Source organism: Dendropsophus ebraccatus, chromosome 3 (assembly GCF_027789765.1).
Source record: "Dendropsophus ebraccatus isolate aDenEbr1 chromosome 3, aDenEbr1.pat, whole genome shotgun sequence".
NCBI lineage: Eukaryota > Metazoa > Chordata > Amphibia > Anura > Hylidae > Dendropsophus > Dendropsophus ebraccatus.
The window spans coordinates 199,577,762-199,590,312 of NC_091456.1; the positions used below are offsets into that span (position 1 = coordinate 199,577,762).

General features: G+C 43.1%; 1 protein-coding gene across 1 annotated transcript; it reads left to right on the plus strand.

Annotated features, from left to right (window-relative positions):
• Nucleotides 1-9,307: 9,307 nt before the first annotated feature.
• LOC138786689 (serine/threonine-protein kinase SBK1-like) lies at nucleotides 9,308-11,919 on the plus strand. The gene is made up of 3 exons (XM_069963669.1): nucleotides 9,308-9,482; nucleotides 10,723-10,925; nucleotides 11,374-11,919. The coding sequence occupies exons 1-3, from the start codon at nucleotides 9,308-9,310 to the stop codon at nucleotides 11,917-11,919; spliced, it is 924 nt and encodes a 307-aa protein (XP_069819770.1).
• Nucleotides 11,920-12,551: the final 632 nt, after the last annotated feature.

The following is a 12,551-nucleotide window of genomic DNA, read 5'->3' on the forward strand; positions in this document are numbered from 1 at the left end:
TATACCTCCAGGTCACTGATCTCATATACATGACTGCTCTACAGGAGTCTGTATATAGGGACACAGAAAGGAAGAACATTGCCGGACGTTATATATGGCAAGACACATTATTATTATCTATTGTACGAGTATAATGGAGATGATTTACTGGGGTATATTGGGTTGGGGTGAATGTCGCCCCCATGGCGGCTCCAGGAGACTGTACACAATACTGAACATCACCATTTTGCTTCTTTATCATAATCATGGTTTATACTGTTTTATTAGCTTTTGTATTTGCAAAATTTTTAACAAACATTGAAATGTGTCCTGAAGTGTAAATCATTCAGAGAGAATGAACAGCCAGAGCCGATCGTCATAATAACCTCGTGTTAGGCTGGGTTCACACTATGGAATCCGCGCAGATAAGTTCTGGCGGATTGCATCACCTGTACCCGAATTGACATGTCACTTCTTTTGGCAGAATGCGGAATCCACCCGGCCATAGAATGGTGTCAATGGAGTTTATCCGCTCGGATTCCGTAGTGTGAACCTACCCTGACATCTCTATAGCTTGTAGCCCCGGTCTCCTGTGTCGCCCCCTATTGTCTTCCACCCCCCTATATTCTCATGTGACATACAGCGTTCTACGGAGGAGAGAGTCAGTCATTGTCTACACAAGATATTGTATCAGTCTGCCCCTAGTATAACATGATACATATATATTATATATACCTTCTATATCCATACACCATGTGATACCTCCCCCGCCCCCTGTATTCTGACTGATAGATGGGACACACTAGACTCCATATAGTCACATATTAATCCCGGAACATGTGATGCAGAAATGTGATCGGCCGTCTGTATGGAGGGTATATAGAGTGTAAGCTCTGCTGGTGAGGATATTACCCTAATGGAGGAGGTAACCCGTGATTGGTGTTATTTGGGGCTAATATCATGCGGTGTCAGCTGTAACCATTACCATAAATCCATCAGAAGTGTAAAGTGACAGCGATCGGCCGAGGAGAGGGAAAATGCTCGCTCATCAGCTGATCTATCACTATCAGCCGCACATCTCTAGGTAAACATAGGATGTCTGGCCAATAGGAATACAGTTAACACAGTGATCATGTGTGCGACGTTCCTTTTTGTCCTTGTGCGGCCCCATGTTGGCCTGCATGAAGGGATCCTTACATCTAAGGAACAAATCTGAAATGTGACTATTAGAAACATGATCCCTATAGTCTCCATATTAGTAGATACTAGAATCCTCATCTTACACATCTCTCCATTCCTCAACTTTTCAAGTTTATTCATAGAACTTTCGATCTACTAAGAGATAAAAACTTTATTACTATAATTTATATCTAAAAACATTACTGGATATATAATAACTGCAGCAGAATATCAGGTTGGGGTGAATGTGGCCCCCATGGCGGCTCCAGGAGACTGTACACCATACATTGCATTTTTGCATTAAAATTGTAGTATTTCTGCAAAATTTTAACAACTGACAATGAGAAGAGACTCTGCCTATAAACATAATAACTTCATGTTATATCTCTATAGCTTGTAGCCCCAGCCTCCTGTGTTGCCCCATATTGTCAACCCCGTCCTCTATTCACATGTAACTACAGGATTATCCACCGACTCAAGGCCCAAATGCTGGAAACAAAGGTCGCTCCTCACCGATGGCTGAACCTCCAACCTCTGAATACACATCCAAGAAGCTTCTAGAATATTATTAACATCTCAGTATCTGGTGACATACAGCGTATAATGGAGAGGAGCATCATCTGTACCCAGTATAACATGATATATATAGATTATATAACTTCTATTTATCTTCTGTGTAGACAAAGTAACAAAACTATAAATTTTACATTATAATAATCAGTATAATAACCAGTATTGTGTACAACGTCCTGGTGCCGCCATGGGGGCGACATTCACCCCAAGTTATCACCTGATATTCTGCTGCAGTTATTATATATCCAGTAATGTACTTTTATATAAAGGGGGATCAGGGTTCTCTATATTGCAGGATATATACAGTCATATAATAGAGTTCTCTTATCTTATAGTAGATGAAAAATTATATGAATAAACTTGTAAAGCTGAGGAACGGAGAGATGTGTAAGATGAGGAATATAATATCTGCTAATATAGAGACTATAGGGATTGTTTATCCAATATTCACATCTCAGATCTGTGACTTTTCCATAGATGTAAAGGAGACTTGTAAGGTCCCTTCTCACAGCCCGACATGGGAGTGTACAAGGACACAAGGGAACGCCGATCAGTGCAGAGCCTTCAGACAGCACGGCCGGGCCACACCATCAATCACTGTATCCTTTGTGCACTCATGTAAATGTATTTCTATCAGTCACATATCACCTGTTAGATGTGCGGCCAATAGCAATAAAGATTTATAGACCGCACAAACTATCCGACAAGCGAGCATTTCCCCGATCCCCGCTGATCGCTGTCACTTTACACTTCTAATAAATTAATAGGAATGTTTACAGCCTACACTGCACTATATTACCTCCAAATAAGACCGGACCCCAATCACAGGACGACCCCCTCCATTACTATAATACTCACCAGCAGAGCTTACACTCTATATTACCTCCATATAGAAGGTCGATCACATGGGCAGATCTATATGTGACTATATGGAGTCTATCGTGTCTATTAGTCTATATACAGTGGGGGAGGTAACACATGGTGTATGGATATAGAAGGTATATATATTATATATGTATCATGTTATACTGGGTGAAGACTGATACAATAACCTATGTGTAGACAATGGCCGCCGCTCTCATAATAACGCTGTATGTCACCAGATACTGAGATGATTATATTCTAGAAGCTTCTTGGATGTGTATTGGAGCGATCTTTGTTTCCTCGGTCTGGGCCCGGAGTCGGTGGATAATCCTGTAGTTACATGTGAATAGAGGACGGGGGCGATACAGGAGGCCGGGGCTACAAGCTATAGAGATATAACATGAGGTTATTAGGAGAAGCTGCTCCAGCCAGGGGCGTAGCTAATGTCTCATGGGCCCTGGTGCCAGAGGTCCACTTGGGCCCCCACGCAGTGCCACGCCACTCCAAAACTGCAACCCGACCCAGGAAAATGAGTATATATCACTGGAAAGTGTCCCAAACAATCTCTAGCTGACTACATTATGCCAAGTGAAGTGAATGGGGCCTGCTGCACTACACCACAGTATATGTCAGCATCTCTTTGGTGGTGGGATGCTGAAAGTGTACCTGTCATTATAAAAAAACATTTGACATGTCATAGACACATCATAGAGACATGGCAAAAGTTTTGATCGGTCTGGGTCTGGGTGTTCACACCTGTACAGATCATGAGAACGAGCCAGGATAGGATGGCGCTGCAGTGCTGTCCGCTTTCACTCAGGGTATGTGCACACTGAGTCATTCTGACGTAAACTCCATTGCGGTATTCTCAGCTTGCGCCCGCTCGCGGACTGCGACAGGAGCGATAGACTCCATTCTATGCACAGGCGGATTCCGTCCTCTATCCAGAGAATGAACTTGATCATTCTTTGGACGGATGAAAGAATCCGCTTGCGCATAGAATGGAGTCTATGACAAGGGCGGAGACGCGCGCTCCTGCCGCAGCCCGCGAGTACTGCAATGGAGTTTACGTCAGAATTACTCAGTGTGCACATACCCACAGTCAGTAAGAAATGGCTGGGCTTGTAATGTAAATCTATGGAGTCCACTTTTTTTTTCTAACAGAGAAAAAAGTGGACGTGCTGCAGCGCGGTCCTTTCCTGGCTCATTCTCCTAAACGGCACAGGTGTGAACACTCAGATCCAGACGGCACAGGTGTGAACACTCAGATCCAGACGGTACAGGTGTGAACACTCAGATCCAGACGGCACAGGTGTGAACACTCAGATCCAGACGGCACAGGTGTGAACACTCAGATCCAGACGGCACAGGTGTGAACACTCAGATCCAGACGGCACAGGTGTGAACACTCAGATCCAGACTGGTGAAAACTTTTGACCTTTCTCTATGTCTCTATGTCATCATAGAGACAGGTCAAAAGTTTTTTTATAATGACAGTGACACTTGAAGTTTTGCTCTAAGGGTGCGTTCACACCTACAGGATCTGCAGCAGATTTGATGCTGTGTTCAGTTATTTAAATGAAATCTGCTGCAGAAAATCAGCTGCAGATCCTGTAGGTGTGAACGCACCATAAATGTGCTGCTCACATGTGTAGTGTGTATTAGGGACATCATATACTTCTCTCTCTTCTCTCTTCTCTGCAGCTTTTATTACAGCAAGTCAGGTTTAACCCTTTGACTGCTTTCCTCCAGATACTTCTGATACATTAGCAGCAGAAGAGGAGAAAAAGGGTTAAACTTGACATACAATAATTAATAAATAATGGTGGTTTTACACGGAACGATGTATCGTTCGAATTTGCCCGATAACGGTCCAATTGGAACGATAATCGCACGTGTAAACGCAGCGAACGATCAAGCGACGAGCGAAAAATCGTTCATTTTGATCTTTCAACAAGTTCTCAAATCGTCGTTGATCGGTCGCAAAAAATTTGCAGATTGTTCAGTGTAAACATTCTTTCAACGATTTCCCCTATGTGTGAGATAGGCTTAAGCGATCGCAAAACGAATATTCCATACAATGTATCGTTCCATGTAAACGCCGATCGTTATAAAAGAAAAATCGTTCATTCAAAATCGTTAATCGTGCGATTGGGCGAATTATCGCTCCGTGTAAAACCACCATTAGTTACAGATGAGGAGACAGGAGTAGCCAGAGAATGGAGCACCCCCTCCAGGGCCATGACAGGACTGCTGCCCCCACCTCAGGGCTGCGCTGTCCCTGTCACAGCCCCCACTCAGTGTTTACTCACAGTTGCTGCTCTGTCAGCCGGGGGAGGGGGTTTCCTCACTGCTCTGTCAGCCGGGGGAGGGGGTTTCCTCACTGCTCTGTCAGGACGGGTCTGCTGGGCTTTGAAATGTGCTCCACTCCCTGTCGCTCCTCTTCAGGTGCTGGAAAAGAAGATGGATCCAGGACTGGATCCATCTTTTCCCAGACCCCGGGGGAGGAGCGACAGGAAGTGGGGCACATTTCAAAGCCCCGCAGCCCGATGAGCAGAAGATACTGTACGCTTCGTTCCTACTGTAAATTCGCTCATTACAATAAAAGAGCTGAAGTGGTAGTGAAGTTCCTGAAATAACTAACAAATAAAACAATAAATTTGACAATATATATATATATATATATATATATATATATATATATATATATAAAAATATATATACACACATACGCTATCAGTATAATAACCAGTATTTTGTACAGTGGTGCAGCCATGGGGGCGACATTCACCCCAAGTTATATATATATATATATATATATATATATATATATATATATATATATATATACAGTCATACCTTGGTTTAAGAGCTCACAGTTTTTCAAAATTGTGACTTGGTTCAAGAGCATTGCTTTGGTTTAAGAGCTCCCAGTACGTGGTTGGAGGTGGAGTGGGGGAGGGACAGGGTCTGCATAGTGTGGTCTACAGCCCTGTACTCTGACCCAGGAAGTCTCCCTCAGCTTTCAAATCATAGCAGATCCACTTCAGGCTGGGGCTTGCATCAGGGGACAGGACTGTGGAGGTAATCTCTTCATAGCTGTAACCCCTCTCTCCCTGGACAGAGAGTGCTGCGGACAAGGAGCGAGAGTTTTCCCCAGCTGATCCCTGTCACTTTACACTTCTGATAAATTTGTGGGAATGTTTACAGCTTACACTGCATTACGCTGTTATCCCCAAATAACATCGTACCCTGATCACAGGACAACCCCCTCCATTACTGGGGGAGATACAGGAGGCCGGGGCTACAAGCTATAGGGATGTATCATAGAAATGAGCGAACCTCGAACACGCTCGAGTCCATCCGGACCTGTTTATAGGCAGAGTCTCTACTCATTGTCTCTGAATGATTTGCATTGTTAAAATTTAGCAGATAAACTACAGTTTTATTGACAAATAAAAACTAAAAAAAAAAATAAATTATAAACCATCATCATGAAAAAGAGCCAAAGCATCTGCGAAGTGGTGACATTCCTAAAGTAAATGAAAAACAACATTATATATAATTTCAGTATAATAACCAGTATGGTGTACAGTCTCCTGGAGCCGCCATGGGGGCAACATTCACCCCAACCTGATATTCTGCTGCAGTTATTATATATCCAGTAACATTCTTATATAAAAATTATAGTAATATAGGGGGAGATTTATCAGACATGGTGTAAAGTGAAACTGTCTCAGTCGCCCCCGGCAACCAATCCAGACTCTATGGAATATGAAAGGTGGAAGCTGATTAATCGCACGGCCGCACAAATGATCACGGTGTCATTCTTGCGGCCATGTAATTGTATCACTATTGGCCGGGCATCCCATGTTCACTCAGAGAGATGTGCAGCTGATACACTCTATATACCCTCCATATTGAAGGCCAATCTCATGTCTGCATCACATGTTCCGGGAGCTATGTGTGACTATATGAAGTCTATCATGTTCCATCTATCAGTCAGTATATGGCAGGGGGAGGTAACACATTGTGTATAGATATAGAAGGTATATATGTGTGTCATCTGTGTAGACAATGGCCGCCACTCTCCTCCATTATATGCTGTATGTCACCAGATACTGAGATGATTATGTTCTAGAAGTTGGATGTGTATTGAGGTCCAGACATTGGTGAGGAGCGACCTTTGTTTCCTCGGTCGGTGAATAATCCTTTAGTTACATGTGAATAGAGGACAGAGGCAGACAATAGGGGGCGACAAAGGAGGCCGGGGCTACAAGCTATAGAGATGTAACATGAGGTTATTAGGAGGATCAGCTCTGGCTGTTTATAGGTAAAATCGCTTCTTATCGTCTCTGATTTATTTAGAGATTCTAATTTATGTTTAAATTTTACAGATATTAACGAAATCCAAAAAACAGTATAAACCTTCTTGATAATAAAGGAGCCAAAGAATTTTCAAAGTGGTGACGTTCCAACAATAAATTTCACATTACACATACATATATATGTATTTTTTTATTGGTATAATAACCAGCATTGTGTACAGACTCCTGGGGCCGCCATGGGGGCGACATTCACCCCAAAGTATCGCTATCAATAGAATTTTTTTATCTTATAGTAGATGGAAAGTTAAATGAGTAAATTTGTAAAGTCAAGGAAAGGAGAGAAGTGTAAAATGAGGAATATAATATCTGGTAATATGGAGATTATATGGATCACTCATTATATTCACATCTCAGATCTGACTGTTCCATAGATGTGAAGGAAACTTGTAAGAAGCAATGTCCAGTATGGAGGGAAATAAATCTGACCCTTGAAAATATACAGAATAAATGTCACATAGAATGGACGTCTATTGAATCCTGCACATTGATGGTTCCTTCAGGGGTGGGGGATGGGATCACAGTGGCAACTCCTCTGGGGGTGGGATGATAGTGATAGATGAAAGGTTTGGGACCACAATTGCAGCTTCTCCAGAAATGGGGGATGTGTTTCATGTACTGTTTTTTTCTTTTTTTAAAAAGCAGCATGCAAAACCCACGTCAGGTGATTGTTGTGGTAGAGCGTTATAAGGTGACACTTTGCTGGGTTTATCTGCTTATTTATTAGGGATTATACATAATCATAGGCTTGGTGAGATTGATGTAGCATGTATTGGGGACATTGGTTCCCCATGTTTTTATATATAATATATATATATATACACACATACGATCTGTGATTGATTATATTGGTTTCCACCTCCCCATAGGGGTCTCCAATATCTTGTTGTTTTTATTATAATTTGTGTACAATCTATTTCATGTAATAAAGTATATAACATTTTATCATTTTGTCCAGTAGTTTATGTCAGTACTTTGCGTTTATATATTGTTTGGCGTCTGGACGTGTAACATTAGGGCTTCTAACCGGGGTGTGCAGACCATCATACCCGGCCAAGGAAAGATGGCGGAGCGGCTTCCTCCTCTGTCAGTGATCTGTATCTCCTGGTGGTGTGTGCCCGGTCATGTATGAGCGCAGAGAGTCACATCCGGGTCCACATGTAGCATGTGCTCAGCCGAGAGCGGGTCCAAAACACGGGAAGGAGCAGCTCCTCCTCCCACATAGCCGCTCTCTCTGTAGGTCGGGGTCACACTTTAGGAGCTAACCAAAACCACCAGAGCAATGAACAGAAAGCTGTATCTGGGTTTTTGACCCATTTCTGGCTTCAGTGAAAAATCCTGATGGGTGTGACCAGCCCGAGGGTCACACTGCGCTATGTCCATCCAAAATATCCATCGACCTTCCATCGAGAACAGGATATATATAAAACATATACAGACAACCACAGGGTCTATTCATTTCAAGGGCTAGAAAGATGTTAAATCAGTGTATACTGCCTGGTAATGGGACTGAGCAGTGCAAATGTAGTAATACATGAGCAGCAGAGAGAACACAATATGATTATAGTATGACGTCCGGATACAGATGTGTAATATGGACGTATTTCATCCACATACACGGCCATCATAAAGCCCTACAGGGTAACATTATCTCCGTATTACAGAACAAAAAATATAGATAATAAATCCACCCGAGTGCAGCCGCCTCTGGACGTGTTCACACAACTTTTTCTGGACTCTTCACTTAAATTTAAGAAAAAACATGAATCCAAAATTGCCACAATAAGCCGTGTGTTAAACCTTAAGTTTTTTTTCCCTCAGTGTTTAAGCTAAAAGTAGTGACTGGAATACTGAGTGTGAACGCAGCCTAACCTGAAGTACCTTAAGATCTTGGACTAATATTGATTAAATAAGTTTTTGTTTTTATTTAGAAAAATACAATATTTAGCGAAAGAAAGTGAATGTTCAATGTTACCAAATTGAATTAACCTGTCTACAGACATGATTTGCCCCCATCCCCCATTCATGTGGAATCACCTATTACCTGGCCTCCAGAGACTCCTCACTGTCCATTCATGTGCAAATGGAGACACCAAGTCTCGGCCAATGACGATGTCCCCTCAATCTCCACACTGTCCCCAGATATAAGGCTTCTCCTCCTCTCTATTCCACATTGGGAATTATTGGCGTTCAGTATTTGTCTCTGAGGAGCAGCACATTGTAGACTTCTTGGTGTCCGGGAGGAGCTCATCATTGACCATCATCTCTCCAAGGATCAGCTGAGGCTTCAGTCTTCATCTCTGCTATATCTCTGATACTCATTCAGCATGGCTAATCACATCATGGAAGTCACCAAGAACATGGCAAGGCACCTTGTAAATCTGGTGTCCGAGACCTCAGAGAACCTAAGGATGATGGAAGTGACCGACCACTTCAATCTCTTACATGAACTTGGTGAAGGAACGTATGGAAAGGTTGTAATGGGCAAACATAAGCATTCAGGTAAGATGATGGTGGTGATTGTGTACTATCCGGCTGTAGTGTTAAGTGAACTTTAGAAAAGTATCTGGTTTTGGCCATGTGGTGAAACCCAAAATGCTTGACATTCTATTTCTGGCATCTGGGAGAAATTAAATGCCAACCTAGGGCTGCCTAGAAAACATGGGTACAGCCTTTGGCCTTATCCAGGTCTTCCAGGACTCCCTAGGGCAGCAGCCAATTTCTCCAGACTTCAGAAGTTGACCGTTTCGTGTTTGGGTTCAACCACGTGGCCAAACCCAGACACACTTCACTCAGCACTAGTCTTCTAAGTTCCACTGTCTTCTCATGGTGTCCAAAATAGGGCTGGGGTTACACATTGTATATTTGGCCAAAATAGAAGAGTAAGTGATTCCGAGAAACTATAGGAGAATTTGTAGGTTTTCATGAAGTTTTCATTCACTGTTTTTGGAGTAAAAGCTAGAAATGGATCCAGCAGAAGATGTTGACCTCTTTACTTCATATTTATGAATGGTTTTTGAGTCCATTTCTGGTTTTGGTTAAAAAACTGAATGAAAAACTTCCACAAAAATCTACATGTGAAACTGGCCTCATGGGAATTTTTGGTTTAGATTTACTCTTTTTGGCTAAAAAAAATGTAACTCTAATAATGTGTGACCCCTGACCTAGGACTCATTTGTTACTTCTATTACCCCCATTTGTGCTCCCCTCACCTTCATTGGGATTCCCTAAAGTCTTGAGATCCAAAGGTATTTTCTATCTGGCTTCCTTATTGTGCACCATTAGGCTACGTTCCGTCTTTGGGAACATATTGGGGGAACACAGCCACCTTGTTAAATAGAAGAGTTAATAAAGATCATGTCCTTTATTAGCAGCCGACTGATCGACGAGATGGCCAGATTCAATGATATGTTCCTGAAGTGTGGACATATATAGTCTAAAGGAAACAAGATCGAAAATATAATGCGGAATGGAGAGTCCAGAGCTATAGACGTGTCCTGTATGGAAGAACCTTCTCTAGACGTAACCCAAAATGGAGGCCAGTTTTATATGGGATTGGTCAGAGAGGAAAGCATGGCTGGCGGCTTCGGGACCTAAATCTCAGAGTTGTCTATTGGTTGTCAGGCATTTCATACTGAAGTAGTAAAATTTGCTATTATAGTCAATTTCTCTTATTCTAATCTTGTGATTGCTCACAAAACTTGTTGGTGACAAACCAGTAATCCTCATGTCATATCATCAGGCCAGGTCGTGGCTGTTAAAATGATGGCGAAGGAGAAGACCCCAAAGGACAACTTCCTTCTGGAATACGGCATCTCACTCACCCTCAGCTGTCACCCGCACATCATCGTGACGCATGAGATTGTGTTCCAGACCATTCGGGATTTCGTCTTTATTCAGGAAGTGGCCCCAGCAGGAAACCTTCAGTCCGTTACAAAACCTAAGGTGAGTTTGTATCCAGGAATTTTCCACTTTCACCATATTGAAATCATTGTCTACTCCGCCATTTCCTGGTGGCCTCCATTACAGTTCTCATGTCTTTCTTAGTGTTTACTATCTACATCTATATCCACTCCTGTCTCCCTCCATAACTGGGAATATTCACTGGGGATCTGGGCGACATCACATATAGGAGTGATGACACATAATGGAGACTGTTGGGCTGGGTTCACACATAGTATTTGGCCAGTATTATGTTTATTTTTGGCCAAAACCATCAGTGGGTCCAGAACAAGGTGCAATGCTTTTCTCAGTTTCCCTTCTAGTCATGACCAAAATATTGTGTGTGAACCCGGCCTTACAAGTCTTACAATAGTCTTGAGTTGTCTTCTCCTCTGCTAAAATTTTCCTGTCTGTTGTTCAGCTGTGTAACCTCTTGTTGTCTTCTGCTCAGGTCGGGATGCAGGAGGATTTGGTGAAGCGGTGTGTTCCTCAGATCGCCAGCGCCCTGGACTTCATGCACAACAGAGGAATGGTCCATCGGGATATCAAGCTGGACAACGTTCTTCTGATGGACGCTGAATGTCACCAGGTGAAGCTTGCCGACTTTGGACTCACCCGACTCCAAGGCACCTACACCTCTTCTTTGTCCTGGTTCATACCTTACACCGCTCCTGAACTCTGCCGCTTAAAACAAGGGGAGCAGCTCTTGCTCCATGCCAGTCTGGACGTGTGGGCATTTGGTGTTCTTATCTACACCGCCCTCACTGGAGTTTTCCCTTGGCAAAGTGCCCAGAGTTGTGATCAAAAGTATAAGGAGTTTGCCTGGTGGCAGGTGATGAGGGATCTGACAACAGTTCCAGAAAAGTGGAGGAACATCTCCGTTGACGCCAGAGGAATGTTCTGGGAATTGTTGGCCCTAAATGCCTCTGAGAGGGGATCAGTCATGGATGTCATGAAATATATGCACCTGCCATGGAAGGAGGAGGTCCCTTCATAATAGAGAATGGCATGGTGATGTGTAATCATAGGATGTCCATGGTGGAGCCACATCAAGCAGCAAAACCCACATTCTGCTGGATCACAAGACAACCCCCCCCCCCCCCATACTACTGGAGCTGAAGCAGAGACCATCTGAATGGACCAAGGACATGAAGGTAGGTTGCAAATTACACAGCTCCTGTTCTGTATTTTGTTATACAGGTAGGTTGGGGAGTCTTGTTATTGAAATGTGTGGAGTTTTAGTATTCATTTCACATCTCTATTTTCACTTTAAGTACTGTCTGGACCGAGAGGGCTAAGGGCCCTTATCCATGGAGTAAAAGAGGCTGAATGTATGAGCAGAGTCCGTTTGAAATTCTGCCCATCCTACTTCCTCAATTCAATTTCTCTTGTGCCTCTTCTCTCCACTCAATTTTTTGAGTGGAAAGGAGAAGAGGCACAAGAGAAATCCCATGGAGGAAATAGGATGGGGAGAATTTCGAATGGACTCCTCTCGTAAATTCAGCCTTTTACTCCATGTGCAAGGGGGAAAGCAAGCAGCTGTCGAAGCGCAGTGAGGTGGCAGAAGGTAGAGATGAGTTTTCAAGTTGCTTTTGATGGTGGGTGAGAGCCAGATGTGTTAGGGTCGCG